General features: G+C 43.8%; 2 protein-coding genes across 2 annotated transcripts; both read right to left on the minus strand.

Annotated features, from left to right (window-relative positions):
• Positions 1-7,833: 7,833 nt before the first annotated feature.
• Positions 7,834-12,982, minus strand: LOC104842925 (keratin, type I cytoskeletal 19-like). The gene is made up of 8 exons (XM_010585583.1): positions 12,379-12,982; positions 11,393-11,475; positions 10,687-10,843; positions 10,086-10,247; positions 9,500-9,625; positions 9,093-9,319; positions 8,453-8,583; positions 7,834-7,883 (listed from the first exon to the last, which is right to left on the minus strand). Exons 1-8 carry the CDS (start codon positions 12,865-12,867, stop codon positions 7,858-7,860), a joined length of 1,401 nt encoding a protein of 466 aa, XP_010583885.1. The 5' UTR covers positions 12,868-12,982; the 3' UTR covers positions 7,834-7,857.
• A 4,895-nt stretch (positions 12,983-17,877) lies between these two features.
• Positions 17,878-23,176, minus strand: LOC104842924 (keratin, type I cytoskeletal 13-like). The gene is made up of 8 exons (XM_010585582.1): positions 22,580-23,176; positions 21,528-21,610; positions 20,810-20,966; positions 20,389-20,550; positions 19,835-19,960; positions 19,487-19,713; positions 19,025-19,170; positions 17,878-18,232 (listed from the first exon to the last, which is right to left on the minus strand). Exons 1-8 carry the CDS (start codon positions 23,174-23,176, stop codon positions 18,207-18,209), a joined length of 1,524 nt encoding a protein of 507 aa, XP_010583884.1. The 3' UTR covers positions 17,878-18,206.
• Between the last annotated feature and the right edge of the window lie 4,475 nt (positions 23,177-27,651).

The following is a 27,651-nucleotide window of genomic DNA, read 5'->3' on the forward strand; positions in this document are numbered from 1 at the left end:
AAAATTTCAGTCAGGATGTTTTCCTTCCGCAGTATAAATACAAACATACTTACTTAGAGGAGAAAGGTTAAGTTCCTGGTTTTGGGATTAAGTCAGAAAGCCGTACATCAAAATATCATTTTCCCTTCAGTTTTGTTTTCCATTCATGGACACAGCATGACCAAAAGTAGGAAATATTTGCTATCTTGAATCTTCTTCTTTTAAGATTGTATCTTTTTCAAATACATAGCAGTGGATAGTTCAGCTGCACATCCATCTTCTGAGCTCTTACAGCAACCTGAGCCTCAAACATCTGAAAATTCTTTCCTCACTGCCTCTCATCTCTGTCCTCCTTCCCAGGCACGTGATCTTTCGCAAAATGCATTCTGTTAGCTGTCCTTTGTATGTTGAACTAGTTGTGTGATATCCAACTTTCCTGTATTGATTTGGTATACTATTCTTTTCTCACTCAGCCTTTGTGATGTTGGTTGTTGCTAATTTAGAGGTTTGTTTGTTATGGCTTATAGCAAGTGTTTGTGGAAACATCTTTTTGTAAATGCCCCTCCCATACACCCTCATCCACACAGTAGGACACACCTAAAGAAAGTTTTGTCTTTTGCTAGACTTCATTTCTGAAATGTCCGAGGAAGCAAGGCCTTCTCTGGCTTGTAGAAAATTAAATGGTTCTCTATAAAACTTAATGGAGTCTAAGTCATAATTCTAGCTTGTTCCAGTGAGAAATCCTTTTCTCTTGAAGTGCACAAAATTCTCTTCTATACTAACAGCAACTTTGGCTCATGAAACTATTGGGTTACATTCTGTTTAACAGTTGGCTTCCAGTTGCTGACACCCACATTATACGGATGTGGATATGTTTCTATGTTGTTCTGTATAATTCTGCAGAAGGGTAAGGTTTGGGTGGCTTTTTTTTCTGGAAAGATGTTTATAACATCTTTTGTATGAGTCATTCCTTTCAGGTGGACTAAGCTTCATGTCTTCTGTTCACAAAAAGAACATTTGGATAGTTTGAATATCAGTGAGGATGCTTGTGTGCAACATACTTCACAGCTTCATGTCTAATGCATGAAAGGAAGATTTAATGCCATTTTTTCCCTAGAATTTGTGCAGGCAACATACTTCAAGAGTGAAGATTAGCTCCTTAAAACTGAAGAAGCCTGGTGGATTCAGTGTATCTGGAAATGACTGGCCAAGATCAGAAATAAATGTTATGGAACAAATGCTACCTGAAAGGAATGTTTTAGTTCAAAGTTGCTGTAAGATGGAAGCTGTTTTATGAGATGGTAGTTTTCTCTGCAGTTACGGCTAATAGGATTGTCCAGGCATTTGCAAGCATACTGAGCTAACTAGATGATCTTAGATAATGCTTCCAGCAAAATCTAGAGATAATGCTGCAGAAGAGAACCTGGAGGGCTGGGAAAACCTTGGCATAAGAGAGATTTCAATAAACTCTGGAGGAGCTGCAAGGAACCCCAGTAGTACCTGTGAAATGGGACAGTGAAACATTATGAAATCTTGGGCTGGTGCTGTTTATTGCAGCATCAAGCTGCTGCTCCACAAACACAACAAGGCATGCCCTCCCTAAGTTGGTGTGCCCTTTGCTATCACAGCCTGCAGTGCAGTGAGTACAGCACAAAGAGCTGTAAAGGCTTCCTCTGGCATTGCCCAGACTCAAAACTGCCTGGCATCACTCTGTGATGCGGTGCTCATAACCAGCTGAGCATCTGAATTCACTGTCCTCTACTTGCCCACCTCAGTGTACTTACCAATGATGGAAACAGGCACTGACATATCTTCTGTCCACACTGAGGACAGTTCTCAATCATGGGCAGATGAGGAAAGCTGAGTAAACTTCAGTTCGTGCAGCAAGCAGGGGCTGAGAGGCAGCTATGGCTGTGCTTAAGGAGTGGCTGAACAGTGTGACAAGGCAGAAGTCTTCATTTATCACCAGTGAGTGTCTCTTATAGACCCTGTGTTGTGCATCCTCGGCCCTGGCTGCCCTCAGGTATTCAGGTAGAGTCTCAGGTGTGTTGGGTATGAGTATTAAAGAGGAGTTTTGGATTCTTTTCTGCTTGAGAGACCTCTGAAAGGCTGCTCCAGAGAAGCTGCGATCACCTGTGCCTCTCGCACTGGTATAAAAAAAAGTGTGAATTGAACTGCAAGGTGAGATATGAAACATGGGACTTGTTTTGAAACAGATTTTTTTTTGCAGTGGGCATAACTAATGGAGACAGCATACAGTCACTGGCATTCAGGAAAACCTGCCCTTGCACATTGACTGACATGCTTCAGGTCACAGCCAAGATAGGAGGGGTTGGAGGAGGAGGAGGAAGATGCCTTGGGGGTGGATGGCACCATAGTTGTTTGCAGTGAAGCCTCTTCCCTTTTCCTGTGATTAAACTGTTACGAGCTCCTGCCCAGAAGAGGATGATGGACTATTTAAACCTGAAAGGCTCACCCAGTGTGGGCATGAATTCACACAGTGCACTTAAATGGCAGAATTATCATGTGCAACACAGACGTGCGTTGGCTGAACACAGAGGCTGGGAGAGAATTAAGTCTTTTTTCCTTTGGGGTGTGTGTGGCAGCAGTAAAGGGTGAGGCTGAAATGGCCTCCGTGGTGGACTGGGGTGATGGCACAGTGATGGGTGTGTGGGCTAAGCACACATCAGCTCCCTTGGCTGCACCTTTTCTGAGCTCTGCATTTACAACTTCCTTTGGACTGATGTGTTTGGGAGAAACTGCTGAGGCTGCTGAGCACATTTGTGGGGGTACGACCGGACTGTTACCCACCCTTTTTGGTGCTTCAGTGTGTTGAATCCTCTTCCATCCTTCCTACTTTTGGTCAGGTCTTGTCAGGAAAATTCAATTTGCTTATGTTGCCACACAGAGAAAAACTGTGGAAGATCTATCTGGGGAATATGACTCATTGTCATAATTATACATTATAAACTAACTTCCATTATATAATCATCAAGCAATTTTCTTAACACCAGATAATCCCATAGAACAATATTTCTCCATAGTAAAGAAGAAACCCAGTCCCTGAAGTATGGCTGTGTTGGAGGGAGAACACTCTTCTTGTTCTGAGGATGTACACTGCTCTTCCTTCCATTGAGGTCCAGCTGCCTAACACTTAGCATGAAACTGTTCTCCTCTCCACTAAAATTTAAATGACAATTTTTTTTTTCTTATCCCGATAAAAAGCTAGATGTTTGAAAACTGAATAATCTGAGAAAATATGATTCAGATTAGCTGAAATGTATTAGGGCTCAATCAAGTTTATTATTTTAATAGTGGATTAACTGAGAGTTCTAAACAAAAACTAATTCCCACCTAATGATTCCCAATTATTTACTCTGTAATGAGGGCACAATGTGCTTTGGAATTTTTTTCCCCCGCTAACTGTTGGTGCCTGGCAGCAGTTCCATCCAGAAATATTTGGCGTTGAAAATGTTGTCAGTTCCAACTATTTCCAATGAAAAGTTTTCTCTAAATGCATTTTTGTAATTAGAAATAGTTCTGTCAAAAAAATCTGCCCCATTCTTCTCCTAGCAGTGGGACAGGACACTCAACCAGTGGACTTTGGTTTGTTCCCACAGCAGTTTGTACAACTGTCATGAACCCTGGTGCCCAGCAGGAGCATCTTCAAAGATATTTAGCATTACTTAGTGGAACAGTACACAGTACCTCTTGTTCATTCTGCTTCTTTCTTCCTATATATATTTATGGCCACATCTAATAAAATAAAGCAGTGTGTTTTTAGAGCTCAGTGAAATTCTATGAAAACCATCTGCATGTGGTCATTCCCTGCATGCCAAGACATACTTAGGCTTTTTTTAAGTGAAGGTTTTTAAAATATCTGCTTTGAAGCGAGAGGGTAAGTCCCCACCTCTCCTGCACTCTTCTGCAAGACAGGGTGTAAGTCTTGGCATCTGCCCACACCCCGAGATGTGTGGTCACGGGGAATAGCCCTGGAACATATCCTCGTTGTGTCTGATGGTCCTAACACAGCACATTCACCCACCTGTCAGTTAAATCTGGACTGCAGCACTGGGAGGTGATCTGCTACCCTCCATGTAAGGGTAGTCAGTAGTATCCAATCCAGCAAACATCTCTCCTTCAGGAAAAAAAAAAATAATTCTTGCATACATTATACTTGATCTGTTACTCATTGTTATTGCAGAGACTAGTACTGATGAAACATTAAAGGGCACCTTCAAAAGATCCACCACCCAATGGAATGATGGTGATTATGATAGGAACAGTAAATAGGTGAGTCAGAGCTGTAAGAGACTTTTAGAGTACAAACCCTTTGGTTGGAAACTCCTCCATTTGGGGTCTAAACAGCCTCTTGCACACCTGACTCTTTGGGGTCTCAGTTAATGCTACCTCATTGGTAAGACCTTTGCCAGCAAAGGGTCTAAACTGCATCTCTGCCATTGTAACACAATTACAACCCCTGTGGAGAGCCTGGGCTTCACGGTGCTCCTGCCTAATGACATGATGCAAAACATTCCAGTGCCATTCGCGAAACATAAACAGGTATTAGCAAATTGGTGCAGCGAGTTTCAGCCTGGCATCCATTCTGTGCACTTACACACAGGAGAACGCAGCTGGGGTCTTCAAAGAGGCAGGGAGGAAACCTGCGTCGTCTCCTGCAATAGTCACACGCACAAAATCAGGTCATGTCAGCCTCACTACGAATGTGACCATTGAATACAGGTGAGTGAGCTGGAGCAAGATGTCAGGGCTGATAGCTTGTTCTGTGTTTTCAGCTAGCAGGATCTCCCCAGCACATACCGCAGACACTACTTCATCTGTTTAGCTGAGTATTTCTGTTAGAAGAAAATTAGCCAAGCAATCAGAGCTGGGTTTGCCTCATGCCTTTCCCCGGGCACCCTTCGGCAGTCTCGGTGAGAGCTGAGTGCCCTCTAGAGAGCAGGCTGCAGACTGTGGAGCAGGGCCTATGATGTCCGTCTCTTCCTGCATCTCCAAATATCCCATGTAGTGAAACACAAAATGTGTCTGTATCATTTGGCACCGTGGGCACAGGGACTGGCAGTGGCAGGAGGGAATGCTTCCCCATGCCACTGCAGTGCAGTAATTGCATCTTCCTGTGTGTTAGAGGACTGTCCAGTGCAGGTGGCCCTGGACAGTACTGAAATTACTGTATAGTATGCGTCATGACATTTTTATATAACATTATTTTAACTACATATTATTGTATTTTTGTTGTATAGTCGAACAGCAGCTTCCATTTAGCCACAGATAGTATTAGCCAAACTTATCTGCATCTCCTGGCATCTTAGTAAAATGGAAGTCCCACTTTAAGCCGAGACTCAGATCTCAGTCTCACATATTGCGATAATGCACTATTTACCCTCCTTGGGTAGGCTGGAGCAAGAATAGGAGAGGACTGTACCAGACCTGGCGCTTGGGAGCAGGAGACTGGCAGGTCGGCATTTTGTTTGGATCTGCCAGTTAAGAACAGCTGACACCTTATGGAGAGATCTGGAAACTACAAAGATGTCTGGTCTGCTGGTGTTTACCAGGCACTTCTCCATTTCTCTGTTCTTCAGCACAAGCAGTATCTGCATGTAATGACAATTTATTATTCCAGCTCCTCTTAAGTTTTTATCTGGCATCAAATACAGTGCTCATGAAAAACTTTTGCTTGAGTTTTTGTACAAACTGGATAGACTACCAGTTTTGCCCTGTGTTCTCAGGCAAACATTTCTCTTTCCTCTGGGAAAAAAACCCCAACAACAACAAAAAAACCCCAACAACAACAACAACAACAAAACCCAACCCAGTATAAATATTTTCACAAGCGCTTCAGGTTGTGATTTCCTTATGTGGTGGCAATGTGGTGGCAAGAGGGAAATGCCAGTGCCAATGGCAGTAGAAAGTGAAAACTCAGATGCCAAATTCACAGGATTTTAGTTTTGATAAGAAACCGTCTCACTTCAGGGAGGATTTGGTTCATGCTGTTTGGGTGAAATTCTGAGCTGGGAGGAGCGAGCAGCACGTCCGCAGAACTGTATTTTGTACAAGGGTTTGTACAGTGGTGGCAGCTGCCGGGGAGAAATCACAGTCTGGGAAGAGCAACATGGCAAACCTGGCACGATACCAGAGAAGGTGCGTGTGCTGCTAGCATTAACCTCTTCCTCCCCTGGTGGACATCAGCCAGAAACCTGGTGTCAGCCGTTTCTGCTTGCATTTCTTTTCCAGGCAGTGGTTAAAGCCAGGAGAGGCCGCCCTGGGAGCGCTGTGGCGGCAGCTCCGGGCGAGGACCGGGAGCCAGCGGTGCCTCTCTAAGCGCTGCCTTCCCCACATCCCCACTGCTCCTCACAGCCCTGTCCGCCAGGGATCAGCCTTGTTGCTTCTCTGCTTCAAAGCCAAAATGCCATCCTCCCTTTGCCCCCCGTCCCTGTCTCCCTGCTTATTGCAGTGCATAAACTGACTGTGAGCAGAGGCAGAAATGCTATTCCTCCAGGTGGGTGGTATATTCAGGAGTGGGATTTGGGGAAATGCACTTGCTTTTATACTTCAAATATTTTTTAATTTCTCATCAAAGGACTCCGAAATATTTTACATGTGTTTATGTATGAGAAATGTTTGTGCCACATTATATAGGCTGTAAAGAGGGCTTTCAGGCCATCTGCTTTTTCCATCCTGTGGGTGTCTCTGCACAGCTACGGATGTCCAACCACCCCTTGGCTGTCAAGAGAAGAGGAGATTCATGATAAAATTTGGATGCTGTCCTCTCAGCACCTGCTCTGAGATCTGCTCACAGTCACCCAAGAGAAGAGGCACTTGTATTGCACAGTCCCTCTCCCCAGGCAGATGTCTGACACAGAAGAGGTGGGATTTGCTCTGCAGAGAGACAGACTCACTCAGATGTGCTTCCGTTACAGAAGTCTAGAAGACAGGTGAGGTCAGAAGACACCTCCCTCCCCCCAGATGACCGCAATGCACATCTGTTAAGACATGTATGACTGACATCATACTCCCCAGCAGCCAACACATCTCACAGTTTAATTCCTGACACATCTGGAGAGCAGCTGGAGGTGTACACCAGGGATGGCTGCTAAGTCAGTAATTGTGCATGGATATACTCCATCCTGAGCTTGCTTTTTCATGGAAATTTCTGTCACTGATCTCTCTGTTCTTTCATTGACAAGATCCAGCTCCACTTACTTCCTTCTTTGTTGTTCTGCAATGAATTTAAGCAAAATGCTCTGTGGGAAGCACACATGCATCTGCCTAAACTGGCTGTTCATGTAGATCACAGAGGATGTCATGCAGGAACGGGCAACGTATGCTACAGGCTTTGACAATGAGGAGGCGGACAAGACCTGCAAGGTCAGCAAGGCCGTTCTCTGGCTCCCACTGGCAAAGCAGCTTTGTTCCCAGTGGACTATGATCCTGACCCATTTAGGTGACCCTTGTGCGTGGGTTTCCAGCTTTTCTGGTGGGGTCATTGCAGAGGCTAGCTAGCCTGCCTGAGTTTGTGGTTTGCGCTAGAGCAGCACCTGATTTTCTAAAGGAACTCAGTTTCCAGACACAGGTTTCTTGATTGCATCAGGCAGAAGAAAAGTTTTATTAGAGAAATTTTTTCACCAGCAGGTACATTAGTGATCCTGACTAACTCAAGTAACTTCTAGAGATTACAGCATTACAGAACAGAAGTAGCAGAACAGAGAAAAAGGTGGCCCCAGATAGGCCCCTTTAGATACACGGCAAAGCATCGCTGAGTTACTTCTACTTTCTCTGCATAGAGGTGTTCAGTGAACATTGAGTGTTCTTGTTTTGTCTGTGGGTTTCTCTGTATGTCATCTTCTAGCCCATTCCTCCTTAATCACAAATTCTCCTGCAGGTCACTGGAGAAAAAATGTAGCAACATTATTTGCTTGGAACAGAGATAAAATCCTTCAAATAAAAATTTTGTCTGTGTAGTGCCCTTATTTCAAGAATACACTCTGTTAAACGAGAGCAGTTGGCAGACGACCCAGGAACCCCCAGAAATTCCCTAAATAATTGTGTTTTAATGGGAATTTGCACTTGTAAAGTTACAGATTTGCTCTTCTTTTCACTCCTTCAAGACTCTCTTGCTAAGCCTTGTTTGGCTGTCATCTTCTTTACTTCTGCTTGCAGACCTTTTCTTTATGCCTCATTTCCCCAGCTTTCTCCTCTTAGTTCTACGGCTCCTTCTTGTCTCTCATTTGCTTTCTGCTACTTCATATTCAGTCAGAGCTCTCTTTAAAACTATTTCTTGGTGACACAGCCAATTTTGCACTGCGGTTGGATCCATTGTAACAGATCACACCTGTAGCATAGTAACTCTCTGAGAAGATACCAACAACATGTCCTAGGAGCATGTGTTGTCTCCTGGCCTTATTACAAAGGAACAAACTGAAAAAAACTGTTTCTGTGAAAACATGGCTCTTACCTTGTATATCTCCAGTCTTGCAGGGTGGGACTTGGGACTGGCAATGGGAAGATGAAGTTGTAGTATAGGTGTGACTTGTCCTAATGACTCCTCCTCCTACACCAGTTCCTACTCCGATTCCTCCTCCATGACTGGTGGGATAAATTTGGTGAAAGGAATAGGGAGTTTTAGAACTTTACATGACACTGCTGACTGACTACATGACACAAAGTCTCAAACTATGTCTTTTATAGGGGTTAGAGTATTTTACATTGCATTCTTTTTCACTTTCAGAGTTGCTTTGTGTGTGTGCTCCCCTTTGGCATGGAAATGCAATGCAGAGCATTGCAATTAATTCTTATTTTGACAGTTCTCGCCCATCTTACTATAGAAAAGAGGTTATTATGAATGCTGACATAATACTAGTAGTTACAATGTTGTAACTAGCAGTTAACAGATTTGATTTCTGTGCATTGCAGATCCCAAGGAGTGCCATTTAGTTCAGATTTGAATGTTCATCACAGTAAAGTTGCTCATGAGACAACTTTTTCATCTCAAAGAAAGCATTAAGATGGACTAAAGATTATATTAGATTCCCAATCTGTAATAGAGATCCTTGATATTTTCATTTATTCTGTAGTGGATTTAGAGATCTACATACATAAGGTCCTGCTGTCCTCCTTCCAACAAGCACCGGTAGGTCTGAATCTCCTGCTCCAAACGGCACTTGACGTCCAGTAAGGTCTTGTATTCTTGGTTCTGGCACTCTATTTCCGCTCTTATCTCAGCCAATTGCTGCTCCACACACGTGATCTGGTTCTGTAGCTCACCGAGGAGGGTGTTGTACTGGCACTCAGTCTCAGCCAGAGAGGATTCCAAATTATTTCTCTGATAAACAAGACAACCAAAGAAACAACATTCATTTAAATGTCACCCTGGAGTTTATGGTTTCCAATCCAAAAATGAAAGAGCTATTCACCACCATCATGCTGATTGGTAGGTCTGGCTGTTCATGCTAAGAAATCCAGCAGTAACCACATCACAGCTGAAAGTAAGCTCACCACCTACCTGGCTGAGCTGAGCTTGGAGATCAATTTCCAGGGCTTGCAATTGGCGTCTCAGTTCAGTAACCTGGTTGTTGCACGTCTCTACCTCCTGGCCGCTTGTAATAACTTCCCGATTCACCTCCTCAATCTGAAAATCACCAATCCAGAATAAAGAGCTTCAGAGAATATCTGCGTAAATTGGACTTGCTTTTACAGAAGCAGAATACAGTGAGTAGCTAGCAAAAAGAGAAGTGAGCAGGGCGAGTTCTCTGTGCACTGGGCGTTAACCACCAGCTTCAGCTGCTTGCTCTTTTTACAAATTGCATTAGCCTCGTGGTTATTAAGTCTCTTTAATCCAAATGTGGAATATCTTAGTTCCAACGACACACCACAAGGCCTTGCGGCAAATGCTGCTGTTCCAGATGGGACATAACAAACTGGTCAGGCGGGCCTGTGTGTTCTGTGGAACACAGCGTATAATGAGTGCTGATCTCGGGCTTCACTGTAAAGGAAGACCTGCTCATTGTCTCCACGTCTGTTTTCTGAAATGCTCCTCTGCCTTGAAATGTGCATGTCAGTTTGTTTTGCAGCAGGTGTGTGTCGCTTACCTTGCACTCATACCAATCCTCAACTTCCTTGCGGTTGCGCGCTATCAGTGTTTCATACTGGCATCTCAGATCCTCCAAGATTTGCCTGAGATCTGGTCCAGGGCAGGCATTGACCTCCACACTCACGTCTCCAGTTGATTGTTTTCTCAGGCAATTCATTTCCTGAAAATATAACCCAGATCAGATGCATACTGGCTTTTGAAAGACAACATAGAAGAGCAGAGCTTGGTGGCTAAGAACAGCACTCCCTGTGAGGGGTGCCTCCCAGCTACGGCTGTAAAAAGCACTAGGAGATGGTGCAAGTGTTTCCCCAACAAATCTGTTGGGTAATTTCTTTTCTTATCCACTGGAGTCAGCAGCAACTTTCACAGACACCCCCCTGGCACTCCCAGTGCCAGCGCAGCCCCAAGAGCAGCAGCCACCTCTCTGCCAGAGCTCCCACACCACCCACGAGGCAGACAGGTCTGAACCCCAGAAGCGTTTGATGGGAAAGCTGTGGCATGAAAGTGGTTGATCTTTACTTTTAAGTTTAGAGCACATTCGTGTAGGCGAAGTTTTATGTCAGGGCCATGGTGCTCCTAGGGAAAGGGCAGGACCCTACCTCCTCGTGGTTCTTCTTCAGGCAGCAGAGCTCCTCCCGCAGTGACTCCAGCTGTGCCTCCAGGTCAGACCTGCAGAGCGTCAGCTGATCCAGGACTTGGCGTAAGCCATTAATGTCAGCCTCCACGCTCTGGCGCAGGGCCAGCTCCGTTTCATACCTGGTTTGTGCAAGAAAGCAGAAATTCAGAACGGTAACATCTCAACTGTGCTCAGTTTATGCAAAATCTTTCCCAACTGCCTGCTTTAAACTGTATTTTGTTGTCTAAGCTGAATGCACTGTTTATTAGATTTCTGCACTGCACTTAATGTCTGTTATGTGAAAGCTTTCCTCATCTATTTTTTTCCTGCTCCTGATCACTGTATGTTTGATATCACTTATTCAGCTGCATTTCTGTTTTGCTGATCCCAATCTGCACTGGTCTGTGATGGAAATGCGCCAACTATACCACTAAGGACTCCTCCCTGCAATGTGGGTCCCCAGCCCTCACCAACAAACGCTGTTGCCAAATGTTTCACCCGAGAATACTAATTAAGGGAGGGCTGGTGACCAAGAGCAAAATGCCTTTCATCACTCCATCCTGTCCTAATGCGGTGTTCTACTGAGACTTGTCTGAAGTCTCTGTAATTAGTGCACGGAGACTCCACAAATCAGATGTAAAGGAGCAGGGAGGAGGCAACAGGGCTCATCTACACAGAGGGGCACTCACTTCACACGGAAGTCATCAGCAGCCATCCTGCTGTTATCAATGTCCAGAATTATCTTGTTGTTATCAATGGTTGCGCAGACAATCTGGAAAAGAGCAGACCATGAGAGATGTTTCACTTCTCTCTGCTGTTATACTCTATAGGTCTATCTAGATTGCAGTTAGGTAGTAACTCTTCACAATTTCCTTTCTCTGTTACCTTCTTACTTCAGTAACCTTGTTCCTTGAGCAGAGCAGTTGCAGGAGGTAGTTTTGCCTCCTTAACTCACAGTCAGTAAAGAAAAGAGATCAACTGTGTAGAGATTGGGAGTTAAAGAGTTGTGAGAAGGGACTTCCCAGTTTCAAGATCTGAAGGCAAGTTCCAAAGATGCTTCACAAAGAAGTGAACCTAAAGAACCTTCCTTAAGACATTAAATCTCAACTGACATTCAAGCTGGTGTGTTCTGGGCTTCAGGCTTAAGGGTCTTCAGGGAAGACAGTTGGAAGGTATCTTTAAGCCTTAAGTTCAGCCATAGCTTTCATTGTGGACATAATAATATCAAGCTATTTGTGCCACTGTGGCAATCAATTTCAAATACTCCACTTTTCTCACCTGGAATTTATAATGCTTTGTTTGATACAGCATTTGATATGTATGTTTTGCTCTTGTTCTATAGTTCTCTTTACTTTGCTTTTCCTACTGGGCTGACACCACTGCATTTCCTCAGAGCACACTTGGTGATATCATATTTATAATTGTATAGTCAAAACACAATGTAACAAAGCATCCTTTTCCTTTTTAACAGTATTATCCCACCTGTATCACCTTGCAGCATGCATCTTTGATATGCACCCACACTCAACAGTGTCACAGGGGAGCTTGCCAAAATTTATGTTTGTGAAGACCTTTAGCAGCACCAAAGTTACCTCTAACAATTGCAGTAGATTCTAAATACAGATTCAGAAATAAGCTTTAAATAGGGGAGGAACAACTGAAAAAAGGGGATTACCTGATTCTGAAGATCTTCAATTTCTTTGTAATAGCAGCTGTAGTCCCGGGGCTCACAGGAAAGGCCCTGTGTAGCATACCACTCTCTGATTCTGCATTCCAGTTCAGCATTTTCCTTCTCCAAGCACTTCACCTTGTCCAGATAGGAAGCCAGGCGATCATTGAGATTTTGCATGGTGACCTTCTCATCGCAGGATGAAAGCAAACAGTCGCCACCAAGACCACCAACAACCACACCACCTCCAAGGCCAAAACCAAGGCCATTGCCATAGCAGTTGCCACCTCCATAGCTCCCACCAGCCAAGCTACCAACACTCAGTCCCCCTCCATAATTCACTCCACCGCAGTAACTCCTTCCAGAAAAACCTCTGCCACTGCCTATCCCATAGGAAGAAATCCGTGCTCCACCACCACCACCAATGATACAGCTGCCACCACTGCTCCTGCCTTTGCTAGACACAGTAATAGTCTCCTTAATGTTGCAACTCATGGCGACAGCAGTTGGAAATGCAAGCAGAAGCCCAAAGCAAGATGCACAGCTTGATATTAAATCAGACTGCGAGTTGTCCGTTGCCACGAAACTCTATTTATACCTTCCACAGTGGGTGTCACCACTGTTTCTTCTTCCCATAAGGCTGGCTACTCTAGCCATTGGTGCCAAGAATAATTTCTCAAAGGGAAGTTTCCTTTCAAGAATCCTGGTAGACAAGGAAGATACTTTACATGTCTCTTGCTAATTTCAAAAATACATTAGCAATAATGTTTTATGAATCATCAGCTTTTTGTTTATGATGCAAACTTTACAACATTAAGCCAGGAAAAACACTGTCCTAAATTATATACCAGGAAGAAATCATTAAAGGTTATTGCATCAAAGAGCTCTTTATCTCTCATTAATTTATTTTCATTTTATTTTGAGTTGAATAAGCAGTTTTCATGCAAGGTGCTGATGTTGGAATATGTAAGATGAAGAAGAAAGAATAAATACGAAGTTTGACTCTCGAACGATGTATGAGGAATGATGTAAGAACTTTGTGGAAAGATCAGAGACACAGAGATTAACCTTTAAGTCTCTCCATTGGCAAAATGACAACTCCAGAACACTCTGCTATGAGACAAGTGAAACCGTGGAGTGATGTCTTAATGGACATGGATGAAAGGTTCTTCATATATGACTGTGACTCTCCAGTAATTCACAAAGGTTTTGTTTCTTTATGTGGAGAGTGTAGAGTAAGGTAAAAGTACTTTAAATATTTCGTGTTGTTCAGTGAAAGATATTTCTACAGTTTTCATCATTATGGATAGTGATCGTTGCTGGGGAAGGGTGGGTGTTTTGAAACAGTGAATGGGAGTGGAAACATCCTGTGGGCAATTTCTCTGTCAATATGTGCTGCATTCTAATAAGAGGTTTGGGACTACTGTCCTAGGAAATATAAAGACAGAATTGCTGATTGCCAGCAGAGCAATCGTTGCCCAATACAGTTCTACACTGGCTTGGAGAAGATGCGTTGTACAAACCAGAGGTTCTTCTCTATCACTAATGTCTCCAAATCTTAGCTAGGCAGAGAAATTAAAAGGTAAGAATCCTTTCACTCTTCTGACATCAAAATTCAGGCTAAGCTCATTTTCATGAGATGTTTTGCTAAGACTCAAGAGCAATGGCCTTCTCTCTAGGGAGAACCTGTTTCTACTGGCTGTTGAGCAAGACACAGGCGTTCCACAGCTTTCTGAAACTAACCGTTCACTGTAAGAAATTCTCCAAGCCTACTTCACCAGGGAACAAGTGAGCTCAAACTCTTGCTCAAATCCTCACTCCCTGTCAGGATTCTGGATTGGAATAGCTATTATTTGGCAAGTAAATAATCCCACTTAGTGGAGGACTGAATTGTCCCAGTATTCATGTATTTGCTGATCATGTTACTGCTCTTGTTCTCCTTATTTCTGTTGAAAACATGCCTTCCCTTATCTCTGCATCTTTGGATCTTACTTATCCAGTACAATGAAACCCAGCAGCATTCTGGTGATATCTCCAGCAGGCCGGAGACAAACATGTGGAGAGACTTGCTCAAAGTGATTTACTCAAAGACAAAGAGCATGCCTCTGGCAGAGTCTGCAGTTGAACTTAGGTCTCCTGTATCAGACTGCAGTGCCTGAATGTCAGCCCGTCCTTCCTTCTAAGTTGTGCTCCACTCAGTCACAAAATACAAAGGACCAAAGCTCAGATTAGGCAAAAACTCTAATAAAGCTATTGTGTATAGGAAGGAGTACCTGGATTTCATTACTAGGACTGGAGAATGTAATTGGAGTCAGGGTGTGGTGGTAAGAATGAACCGAAACTGATGTAATACTGCATCGCTTGAAGCTTTGCCTGTCCTGCGTATGATTCTTCAGGAGTTTCCCAATAGCTGTCTGCAGCAACCATCTTTTCTGAGTGAGTGCACATTCCTTCCTCTGCTCCACAGTTATCATTTTAGCACATCAGAATAATGCAGGCAGAAACATGGAATGACTTACTCCTTTGTGGGAGTGGAGGATGTCTACATGCTCATTGCGGTAATTATTGCGGAGAGCAGAGAGGATGGCTCCTGCTCTTCTGACATACCTTGGTCCCCTGTGGGCCTGTAGCTTTATCCATTAGACCCATCTCTTTCTGCTGTGGGTCTTCACCAGGCACCTTTGCCCGGGATCCTTGCATGGCACACGCTTGCTCTCTTTCTTGCTATTTTTCCTTTTTGTCTTCAGGAAATGGGTGTACTAGTTACGCTAAGGTAAAATTAATAATTGTTCTGAAGACCTTAAAAAAATAAATTAAGCTTTCCCTCCTATTTTCATTCAGTTATTTGAACTCATAAGCTTCCTGGGTCTGTCTCATTAGCACAAAGAAATATGGAAATCTCATGGAAATGTAGTTTCCAGCCCAAGGTTTGCAGCTCCATAATTCACAACTCTTTAATATATGGGTTGTTTCCAGGGTGTTTTCTGCTGGGGAACTGTTTATCACAAGCTACCTTCTCATGAGCTGCTTTCCAAATGCATCCCAAACTTGTAGGTCCACAAACAACATCACAGTGTCTTAGGAGCTGAGTCTGTACAACCCCGGGGGCTTTCCAGAGGCATATTCATAAAGTCTGGATCATTAGAGTCCTTTTGGCCATGTCATTAGGTCTCTTTCACCTCTCAGGAATTTAGGACAGCTCCTTTGTGAAAGTGCATGCTTTGCACCTGCCGGACCTGGTGGGAAGGGTGGAAAGGCCTTTGATATGAATACAGGGAATCAGGTGGAGCAGCTAGATGTCAGTAGCAGTTCACAAGAGGAGACTAGCCCAGACCCGGTGGGATTCAGCTGGGGCTCCCAGAAAAAAGTGGCAAGATTTTATATATTGTAGGTTGCCTAGAGTTTCCAGAAGACTGAAAACTGGAAGAGCATCAATACAGTATCTTTATATTTTTAGAAATGAGAGTGTGAGGACTGGTATGTTGGGAAGGATTGAGGCCAGAAAGGGCACCAGTGGGTTATCTTACTGTCGGTCTTTGCACTGAACAAGGCAGGAGAAGACAACGGGAAAGCAAAAGGGAAAGACTTGCTTTCTGACTTCTCAGCCAGAGCTCTGAGGACAACCAGGATATACACAAAAGAGTCCAACCAATGGGAATTTCCCATTATAACCATGATAAGTATGTCTTTTGATCTCTTGTGAAGCAGTGGCCTTACACGTCTACTGAGGGATTTTGGCATCAAGTCTGGGACTTTCTGTAGGGCTGGAACTGATCTTTAAAGAAGGCTCAATTTAGAGTCTTAGTTTCAAATCTTCTACCTATGGTCACTCTTCTGAATCTTTATTGCAGCTGTTCCAGTGCTGCATTTTCTTATTGTGCTCTAGCCCCTAGATACTATTGGGTTTAGTGTCTGGTAGATGAAATAAAAGAAATACCACTGAGACATCTTCTCTCCATGTTCTTTTACAGCAGGAGAAGGGCATCTTTCACCTGCTCCCTGATACATTAATGATTGAGATTCTTCAGACACTTGCTACCTATGGGCCTTGGAGATGCTGCTTTCCTGGAAGGTTTCAGGTTGTGTTAAGTCTGTTTCTGTAGTAAAAGAGAAATTGGTGTCCATATAAAAGAGCTGACACTAAAAAAGTGTGCCACACTATGCTGTATATATGGTCCTGAAATGTTTTTGCCTTTATACCCTTTTCTAGTGCCCCCCCGCCCCGAGGCTGGCTGTTCCATAACCTCCAGCTTTTGATGGCAAAGGAATAACCAGGAGTTTTGCTTTACCAGGTCATCTTATAAGTGAATATGACTCTTTCTATAACAACCACATCGCAGTGTACCAGAAGTAACAGCAGCCATAACCAGTGCTGCTCTTTTAGCTGTGAACCTGCAGGGTGGAGTGGACGTGTAAAACCGGCCACTGCTTGTTTTTCAGGACCAACAGACAATTTAAACCTCAAAACACTCTCCAGGTCATAATGGCTTTTAACTGAAAATTCTCCAAACCCAGAATGACTCTGCAAGCTCACCATGGCCAGTTCCCATGGCTGCACCCACCAGAAGTGCTCCAGGGCCCTCAGTTACCAAACTGCTGCCCTCGCTTCTCTAGGCAGGTCAGTGTCAGGACGCATGCACACCACCATGCCAGTCCAAACTGACTCAGCATCAGCTACATGGCTGCTGTTCAAGGCCCAAAGGAGGGAGTGATCTTTGCCTTGCTTGTGAAGTTTAAGACATACTGGCTCTGTGTATCCAAAGGCCCTAGCTGGCTTTTCTCTCCATTGTATTCTCTGTTGAGCTGCACCTTTTCAGCTCCCATCCTGCCCTCTCCAATTCTCCAAAGAAGCTATGTTTAATGTAAAGATGATCTTTCAACAGTTCCTGATGTTCAGGTTGAAACTCTTTGAAATAGAAGGATGACCAGTAAATGACTCAGTCACTATGTGAAAACAGATAGAAAGAAACCTTTTTGCCTTCAGTCCTTTTCTCAATGGGAAGATTCCTATAAAACGAAAGGGATAGGTCAGAATATAAGCCATGTCAGCAGAAATTGAATCAGTTGTGGAGACAAAGATTTCCTCTTCAGTCTAATCACAGTCCCCAGGTTGGATGATGAAGTATGAGAGGGCACAGCCCAAATGTGTCAGCACTAGACTGGGGCCGAGGCAATCTGTCTCCAGATGTTCCATCGCTGACTTTCAAAATATTTCTAAAATTGTGTTATAGCACAATGTTCTGTGGCAAGCACACAGGCATCTGCCTGATTAGGCTGTCTATGTAGATCATGGAGGATGTCATGCAGGAACGGGCAACGTATGCTACAGGCTTTGACAATGAGGAGGCGGACAAGACCTGCAAGGTCAGCAAGCAAGGCCGTTCTCTGGCTCCCACTGGCAAAGCAGCTTTGTTCCCAGTGGACTATGATCCTGACCTGTTTAGGTGACCCTTGTGCATGGATCAGCACCCGATTTTCTAAAGGAACGCAGTTTCCAGACACAGGTTTCTTGATTGCATCAGGCAGAAGCAAAGTTTTATTAGAGAATTTTTTTCACCAGCAGGTACATTAGTGATCATATACTACTGGTTAACTCCAGCAATAGTCATGGTGGTTGGGCACACACAGCAATACAGACTGGAAAAAGCAAATAGCAAAATAAAGCAGAATGTGGCCCAATGCTCTGCTTATCCCTCTGACACATTGCTTAGCATTGCTGAGTAATACAAAAGAGCACGTTTGTTGCTCTTTGCAGAGACATACAGTAAATATTCTCTCTCTTCATCCATGGCTCTGCTTCAGGGTTCTCTTGTTGGATATTCTTATTTCTCTGCTTAATCACAAATCCTTCTGCAAGGCACTGGAAAGATCAAAGGAAACATTACTTTGTTTATAGCAAAAATAGATTCTTTCCCACACTGTCATTCTATACATGTGATCATTTCACAGGCCAATTCAATTAGAATTTCAGATAAATACTGTCCCTTCCTGGAAAGGTCTGATTGTTGCCTGCCAGTCAGGCAGATGGGATTTGTAGCTAGCTGGAGCATGGTCTGCCTTTTTACATAAAAATGCCAAATGGCGGAAGCTGCAGACTTTGTACCAGCAGCAATCTGGATGAGAGAATGGCATCAGGGTCCTTGCCAGAACAATGCCCCTGCTCACACTCATTCTCCTGGACCAACTGTCGCCATATTTCTTTCTTTGTTTTTTAGTTTGGCTGGAAGTCTCCCCTTCAAATAGTACTAGTAGTTTTCTGCCAGTATTCCCATTCGTGCTTTTTTTTCTGATTTCTGGGCACTCTGCTTTCTCCTTTCTCCTACTCTTTCCTTTGTCCCAGATTTCATGTCAGTCCTTTCTCCACATTCTCTGTGGCTTGCCTGCCTGCTGACTCTGTCATTCTCCTTCCTATCCCCCTTCCCCCTCCTCCCTTTTTGCAGTTCTCATGCTTCCTAGCAGAGTCACAGCTCCTGAAAGCACTTGTTGTAGCCACTCCTCTGTGCCCTCCCGTCATGTATTTCCCAGTAGCCTCACAATAAAACTTTCAAATAGCACCTGTAAGCTACGTGGGAAAGATCTTTGTGGCTGCCTGTCCTTGCTGCATTAGAATAGAGAAGACTGTGGAAATCTTGTAGAGTATTGCAGTTTTTACCTTGTATCTCCGCAGCTGCACAGGATGGCATCTGGGCAGATGAAGTGTAAGTGTGGCTTGTTCTAATGATACCTCCTCCTCCTATTCCACTTGTTCTTGCAACTCCTCCTCCTAGACCCGAAGGCTGACCAATTCCTCCTTGTTGACTAAGGGGACAGGAAAATAACATTTTAGTGAAAGAAATGACAGATAAACTAGAACTACAGTTTTTCATTGTCTCTGCTGCTCTCAGTCTGGTTTTCTTTTTGGCAAAATATTGCAGTGACCTTTCTTCTTGTGGCAATGGCTGGCACAAGGTAGGGAAGCAGATTATCACCATTGATTACCAGGCAGCCTGAACAGGTCAGTAAGGGTGAAGGAGCTGTGCAGAGCCTCCACCTATTGTTCACTTTGCTGTTATGTTAAAATACCCAGGATGCAGGTATTTTATTTTGTCTTTTGGTGCATCTCAAGCCTACTTACATAAGGTCCTGCTGTCCGCCCTCTAGCAGGCAGCGGTATGTATGGATCTCCTGCTCCAGACGGCATTTGACGTCCAGCAGGATCTTGTACTCTTGGTTCTGGCATTCCATTTCTGCACGTAGATCAGCCAGTTGCTGCTCCACACATGTGATCTGGCTCTGGAGCTCAGCAAGGTGATTGTTGTAACGACACTCTGTCTCAGCCAGCGAGGATTCCAGGTTGTCCCTCTGAGGAGTGACATGTGGCACAATACAAATACAGGCATGAGAAACACTGCATTTAACTACAAATTCTTACATCAAAGCATAACTGTGAGACAGCTGAGCTTTACACCAGCTCACCACTCACCTGGCTGAGCTGAGCTTGGAGATCAATTTCCAGGGCTTGCAATTGGCGTCTCAGTTCAGTGACTTGGTTATTGCACGTCTCTACCTCCTGACCGCTTGTAATAACCTCCCGATTCACCTCCTCAATCTGAAAATCACCAATCCAGAATAAAGGTGTTCAGGGAATGTTTGATGTAAGACAGATTAAGGAAAGAGCAGAGAAGCTAGCAAAAAACATGAAATGAGAAAGGTTTGGGTGAACTCTCTGTCATCCTAATGGAGTGTGAACCCTGCTCGTCATTCCTCTTGTTCTTCTAATAGTACTGCTGTCCAGTTCTTCTCACTACTTACTGCATTGTAAAGAGTTCCTGCCTCAAGTCTCACCAACATGCAGCACTTCCCGTCACCCCATAAAAAGAATGCAGAGTGGCAGTATACCCTGTGTCACTTGGTCAATTTAAACCAATGCTAAATGCTGTTACAGTATGTTGTCTGGTTTTAACACATAATAAATCACTGTGGAGCCATTGCCTGGATATCAGCTAGGGAAAGTCAGGGCTGCGTAAATGTACTCACCTTGCACTCATACCAATCCTCAACTTCTTTGCGATTGCGTTCAATCAGTGTTTCATACTGGCACCTCATCTCCTCCAGGATCTTTCTGAGGTCTGGGCCAGGGCAGGCATTGACCTCCACACTCACATCTCCAGTCGATTGTTTCCTCAGACAGTTCATTTCCTGGAAACACCACCCAGATCATGTCATTTTTTAAAAAGAAGAAAAAAACTGAGGGAGCTAAGTTGCCCTGTAGGGAAGAGCAGAGCCCCTGGCAGAGGCCCTCTCTGCTGGACATTCACAGCTCCTAGTTTACATGTATTGTCTCCATCAACCAGTTGCCCGTCTGCAGCCAGCACCCCAGGGGTAGGGACCACGGAGAGGGAGGGTGATGGATCCTGCATGAATTAACACTTTGGACACCAGAAGGGCAGGACCCTACCTCCTCGTGGTTCTTCTTCAGGCAGCAGAGCTCCTCCCGCAGCGACTCCAGCTGTGCCTCCAGGTCAGACCTGCAGAGCGTCAGCTGATCCAGGACTTGGCGTAAGCCATTAATGTCAGCCTCCACACTCTGGCGCAGGGCCAGCTCTGTCTCGTACCTGGGAGTGAGAAAGAAAGCAAGAAAGAGTAGTCAGTGTCTGACACCACCATTTGCTCTTTTTTTTTTTTCATTTGATCATCCATCTTTCTTACAGTATTTTCCTAACTAGCCTAACAGGATTCTAAGAAAAGCAGTCTGAGGCTTGCTCTGTCAAATCTGCCCTCAGTCTGCCTTCTCTGGAGCTTTTTCACCAGGATGGAAGTGTCACTCACGCATTTCTGTGCTCCAAAAGGAAAAAAAAAGCTTCCACTTTGAAAGACACGATGTGCCAGAATGGCAGCTCAGGTGAGCCCATGCTTGCTCCCTTTTTCCAGATCCCTTCTGCCTTCTGAAGAACTCTAATCTCTGCTCAAAACCATCTTGTTGTCCCAAATTTTCCACCCTGGAACTGCCACTAATTAAGGCAACTCTAGAGGCAATGGATGAAAGAGCTTTTCTGCATAGCCTCCAGCCTGTCCTGACCAGAGGATCACAGGAGACCTGTCTGAGAGCTCCTTCTCACCAACTTTGTGAGTGGGAGCACAGTGACAGAGGAGGGGGACAGCTGAAGGGTACTCACTTCACTCGGAAGTCGTCGGCTGTCATCCTGCTGTTATCGATGTTCAAAATGATCTTGTTGTTGTCTATGGTTGCGCAGACAATCTGAAAAAAGAATATTCACTCCTGAAGTCTCTTCTCTGTATCCTCAGGCTCAAGTGTACCCATTGACTGGTGCTACCAGACCTAACCTCTTTCTCTCTCTTTTTTTTTTAATATTGTGTAGCAGGCATGGGGGAGTTGAGGATTGCAGCAGTCAGAGGGGTGAGTGTTCAGTGAAGTACGGTGAAGGCATTAAAATGATGAAATACGTGGTTCAGATACGGACAGTCAGAGAGGAATAATTAGTGTTGTCCAGCACCTGCCACAACCCACCTAACCTTTTAAATCTAAATCTTACTTTCATGGATAAGAGGTTTAAAAGCTTTGTTTCAAGACTTAATTATATGTGTCTCTTTCTGTCTGTTTCCTGGATTCTTTTCACTTTATTCTTCTTTGTGCGTTGACATCCTAGAATTTTTGCCAAACACACTTTGGAATCATTTTTAGTTTTAAATTGCATACTCGAGATGTGTTATGGTAATGCTCCTTTTGTTCTTATTTTTAATTAGATGTCCTATATTTCCCAATTCTGTATGAAAGAGTAAACTTGTAAAAAAGGAAATAGCATTTAACTGGAATTCTGCAAGACTGATGACAGAATTATAATAATTCAGGCAAATTAATGCGATCCATCATTTATTTCTCTTTTAGCTGCTTTCTTGGCATATATCTATTCAAACATCTTGGCACAAACCTAATTCAGAAAGACTACTGAGCCAATCCAGATGTATTCCATGAAGATAACATTTTGCCCTTCAAATATATCTGATGAATAAAAGCAATGGAAACAGTCCAAACACTCAAGGTTTTTACCTTTGAGCTCTAGGGCTTTCTACAGGCAGTTGTCTTAATGGCTGTTTACAAAAAGCATTTTACAACAATGGAATGTTACTCTCAATCACTGCATTAAGTTGTGAACCAAGACCGTGGGAGAAGCTTACAAGGGAGAAAGCAGCTGAGAAATGATGTTACCTGATTTTGAAGATCTTCTATTTCTTTATAATAGCAGCTGTAGTCCCGTGGCTCACAAAAAGGGCCCTGCTTGGCATACCACTCCCTGATTCTGCACTCCAAGTCAGCATTTTCTTGTTCCAGGCACCTCACCTTGTCCAGGTAAGAAGCCAGGCGGTCGTTAAGATTCTGCATGGTGACCTTTTCATCACCAGAAAGAAGAATGCCATCACCAGCAAAACCACCTCCAACTACCCCTCCACCAAGACCAATACCAAGGCCACCTCCAAGGCCACCTCCAATGCCACCGCCAAAGCGAGCACTGCCACCACTGAATCCAATGCCTGAGCATCCTCCAAGGACAGCGGCTCCTAAGCCACCTCCATAGTTTCCACCAACCAAACTGCCAGTGCTCAGTCCTCCGCCGTAATTCACACCACCACAGTAGCTTCTACCAGAAAACCCTCGGCTACCACCTATCCCGCAAGTTGTGTATCTTCCAGAAGAGACTGAGGAGATCCGTGCTCCTCCACCACCACCACCGCCACCAATAACACAGCTGCCACCACTGGTCCTGCCTCTGAGAGAGCCAGGTGTCTGCTTAATACTACAACTCATTTTGAGGACAGCTGCAGATCCAACCCAAAGCCCAAAGCAAGATGCACAGCTTGATATTGAATCAGACTGCAGGTTGTTTGTTGCCGCAGATCTCTATTTATACCTTCCAAAGGGGGTGTCACCTATAGGGTGTTTCTTCTTCCCACGGGGCTGGCTAGTCTTGCTGTTTATGCCAAGAATAAATAGCCCATAGGCAGTTTCCCTCTAGAAATCCCAGTTCACAAGGAAGATACTTTACATGTCAGCAGCTTATTCCAAAAAGTAAAATAATGTTTTATGAGTCATCGGCTTTTTGTATGATGCAAACTTTACAACAAGTCAAGAAAAAAAGTTGCCCTCGATTATGTACAAAGGAGAAACATTGGTATTTATAACATCAAAGTGCCTTTTATCTTTTATTAATTTGTATTTATTTTATTCTTAGTCCAGTAAACATTTTTATATCACATGCTATGGTAGAGTACATGGAACAAAAATGGGAAATTAATATAAATTCTCACTTCTGAAAAGTGTGAATAAGAGTGACTGTAGTAGTGAAAAGACCAGGGATATCATGGTGTAGATGTCTGTCACCTGGCTCAGTGACAGACAGTAGGTCTAATACATGCTTTACTGTGAGATTTCTTAAATCACCAAGGTAATTCCCCATGGGTTTAGTTCCCCATTTATGTCTTATATTTCTCTGGTCATGCAAACACAAGAAGTCAAGTTGCTCACAGTCTGCAAAGATCAGGCCTGGTAAATGTTGGAAGTCCTCTGTGTCTAGATGTTACACAGACTTGATGTAACTGAAGTGTATGAAATACTGCTCTGAAGTTATTTTTCAATTACTTTAATTGCTGTCCATGCTGCCTCAATTTGTGGTGACCATAGATAAAGAAAGAGATGACAGGAAAGGGAGTATCCGTAAGTGATATATCCAGTTTCCTGGATGGACTGAGATGCGATCCCGCAGGTCCTTGCCATTACTAAAATTGTGCTGAGCACAAAATTAGAAGGAGAAAAGCTTTTCGCATTTCTTAACTGAGTTTCTCAGAGTAGTAGCAGGCATTAGCACAGCCTGGCCAGTCATGGGAGCGCGATCTCCAAAACCAGACAAGCAATAGCCAGAGGAGTGTTCGGAGAACTGGCTCCACCAGTGCAAGTATCTTTCTGCAGCAGACTGCTGTAATGAGAGGATATTCTGCTCTCCAGGGGACATAGGCTTCTGTTCCCTACAGGGTGGAATTTCCAAGCAATTCTTACTCACAAGTAACCTTTGACTCAAGTATGTCCATATTTACAGGAGCAGTTGTAATAAATCCTCTTTGGTGGTGCATGTGACACCTGACAGGGAGCCCTGAGAGCAGCCATCACCTCCAGACAGAAGGGCAGAGAAAACCTACACTCATACGCTCAGCCACCTCTCATTTACTGGTGGGAAGTTAGGTGGCTTCTGCCACCATGGTAGGAGAAAGTCCCCAAGCATGTATAGATGTGATTGTCTTCTCACCAGCATAAGTTAGGACTCTCCATTATCCAATGAGATAATTTATTTCTTTACTTAGATCAGAAATGATAAAAAGACGCCTACCCAAGGCTGGCAGCATCCTAGAATATTCATTATTCCTATGGTGCAGTGAAATAACTTGCTCAAGAACAGAGCCGGAGTCTGTCAGAGCTCAGATTCCTAGCTAAGACTGCAGTGCTTGAAATACAAGTCCATCCTCCCCCTAGAAACACATCCCCCATGCTCCCCACACAGCCTAGACTCACAATAATGAAAATCATGAGCAAAAAGGAGGATAGGGAGTAAATCTGGCTTTCATCCGTCATTTTGAGGAATATAATTGAAGACCAGGTGTGGCTGTAAGAGCCAACAGAAATTAATATAATGTCTGGATTGCTTGGAGCTTTGCTTCTGCTGTGTAGGTTTTCAGAAGTTACCTGATAGCAATCTAAAGAGAGCAGTGCTCTGGGTTAAGGTTGCCTTTCTTTCCCTTTCACTTAGGTTTAGGAGGAGACATTGCAGATATTGGACATTTCTCTATGGGTGAGCAAGAAGCACCTACACCTCCTTCTTTCAGCAATTGCCTAATAGGAAGAAGGAATTAGGTCTTGCTCCACAAAACAAACTGGTTTGCAGCATTGTACAACCTTTTACATGTGTCCTGGCAGAAAGGTCCACAGGCTACCAAATCACATTTTACCAGTGAAGATTAGAAACGATCATATAATTCTTCCAAAGTACTCATATTTGTGATATAATTACATTCTTTGGAGCTTTACTGGGCTCCTGCCAGTTTCACTGGGACATGGAACATGGGACTGATACAGCAAATGCATCCAAAAGCCAGTCCCTGACTAACCAGACTGTATTTTAAAACCAGTTAGATTTTTTTCTTGCTCTGTGCTGGATAGCTGCAGCTGTGTTTGCTGGCACACGGGCAGCTTGCATGGCCACGTGGTAGTTTCACTCCAAGCAGTGTGGTATTGCCCAGCTCCTTACGAACGTGTCAGGGCTCTGAGGCTTGGCACTGAGACCTTGCCACGGACTGGGCAGAGGCGTGTGTGTGTTTGCTGGCTATATGGCTCTCTGCTTTCTCTAGCTGTGAGCCACCATCTTGTTCTGAAACTTCCATCAATACCAGCTTTTTTCCCCACTAAACTGATTTATTTACCTCCACTTTTGTTATTATTTGTATTCCTGTACCCTAGGGGCATAGCCTTGGTGCAGAGCAGTGCACAGGAAAGGACTGTGCAAGTGTTAAGTCATAAAAATGTCCCAAAAGTATTTCCAACCTAAATGTAAGACAGGAGGAAACAAATGGTTTCATACAGATGGAAGTAAAGGAAGCAGTGACAGGCTGTTAGCCAGCGTGATTAGCAGTGGTCTCAGCACAATGTCAGTGCAAACACTGTTAAGTCTTGTGGGCATTATGAAAGAGAGATCTGAAGGTGGACGAAGAGGTAATAAGTGTAAATATTGACACATAGTGATGGGCAGCTCTGGAGAAGGTGGGAGGACGTTACATTTTCAGTGGTGTGGGCAGTGGAGTTTGGTCCCATGGCAACTGTGACTGTCCCAGTGCACAGCCTTTTTGCAAAATGTCAGCCTGTCTCTTCCACGCTCTGCTCACTTATCAAAATTGATAATGTTTTCTTGTGTCAACTACAAGAAGGGTGTGTCTAATTTGACAGAACTTTGCTTTCATAAGCATTGCTTCAGTGATGTTTGTGCAACCACACTGGAGTATGATTTTATCTTGTCACTTGTAATTACCATTAATAATTTGCATAATAGCCATTAGGCATCACTTATTAAACACTTCTTTGATGTGATACTGAGCCGGCTCCAGACCTCATGCTCCCATCTTTCAAATGCAGACCATGACTTTTTTCTGGCTAATGACTCATTGGTTTATACCACCATGTTTAGCAAAATTCCTGTAAGGCAAGTGAAATAATTATCACAATGAGTTTGGTAACAGCATGATCCTAGGTCTTAAATACGCCTCAGAGACCAAGGTGATTACTCTGTGTCAGTTTCTTTCTTGCTGACTGTTCACATCTTCAGACTACCTCTGAACATTTGCTAGTGATGAAGTAGAAGTTCAGCAGAACATGGAGGTGGGCAGAAACAGATTTCTTCCTACTGAAGCTCACAGTCTTCCCTGAGTCATTTTGTGAAGGGTTTTAATTTCCTTCCAGCACCTATCAGACCATGACAGTGCAGCCAGACTTCCCAGCATTTACATCTCTGGAAACACTACTGATTATCATGGCAAAGAAGAGTACCAGAGAATTTGTATTAGGACAGATGGGAATACTGGTGGGTGAACAAAACTACAGCAATTTCACTCCTGCATGGACAGCTGAGTGCAGTGCAGGTTGGGATGAAAAACAAGGCTTTAGCCTGCAGTCCCTGCTGGCAGAGCCACGTGGGTCAAACCAGAACCTGACAAGCAGAACTGGAGTATTCAGGTGCTTCCTGCGCTCAGACACCATACAGCAGTACAAGAAAGACAGGCACCCAAAGGTGTAGGCCAGCCAGAGCCTCCCCAGAGTGTCTTCTTTTTATCTTTATTTCATATTTGTACTAAAATGTCTCTTAATTTCAACACAGTTTCAATATGTGGTTCATACTGGCAGCTTAAATTATATTATTCAGTGTACTGAGCTGAGAAATCTCCTGCTTGATTATAGTAGGAATTTACTCATCTATATAATTCTTTATAAATGTTATACAAGCCAGTAAACAAAAATACAAACCGCACAGATAGTTACTATGGGTGTGAGTGAGACTGTACCTGTCTGCATACTTTATAAAATAGACTTTTATAGAGAAATTATAGTTTATACATCACATCAGAATACGACGTACTATTAAAAATGCATGGTGCCTGTAATCAGGTATAATTGCTTGTGCAGTGCAGTCCTTAACTCGTGGCTGATTTCCAGCATTGACCATTTGCAAAACTACTTGTTTTCTTTCT

This window comes from Haliaeetus leucocephalus, unplaced genomic scaffold, assembly GCF_000737465.1.
Source record: "Haliaeetus leucocephalus isolate CR32 unplaced genomic scaffold, Haliaeetus_leucocephalus-4.0 Scaffold110, whole genome shotgun sequence".
Lineage (NCBI taxonomy): Eukaryota > Metazoa > Chordata > Aves > Accipitriformes > Accipitridae > Haliaeetus > Haliaeetus leucocephalus.

Excerpts from the sequence above, each read along its gene's own strand:
- LOC104842925 (XM_010585583.1), bottom strand. The coding sequence starts at position 12,867 with ATGAGTTGCAACATTAAGGAGACTATTACTGTGTCTAGCAAAGGCAGG. Across the intron at positions 9,626-10,085 it reads AGGATTGGTATGAGTGCAAG|ATTGAGGAGGTGAATCGGGA; the intron begins GTAAGCGACACA and ends GGTGATTTTCAG. Across the intron at positions 9,320-9,499 it reads TCCAAGCTCAGCTCAGCCAG|AGAAATAATTTGGAATCCTC; the intron begins GTAGGTGGTGAG and ends CTTGTTTATCAG.
- LOC104842924 (XM_010585582.1), bottom strand. The coding sequence starts at position 23,176 with ATGAGTTGTAGTATTAAGCAGACACCTGGCTCTCTCAGAGGCAGGACC. Across the intron at positions 20,967-21,527 it reads GCCGACGACTTCCGAGTGAA|GTACGAGACAGAGCTGGCCC; the intron begins GTGAGTACCCTT and ends TCTCACTCCCAG. Across the intron at positions 19,714-19,834 it reads TCCAAGCTCAGCTCAGCCAG|AGGGACAACCTGGAATCCTC; the intron begins GTGAGTGGTGAG and ends GTCACTCCTCAG.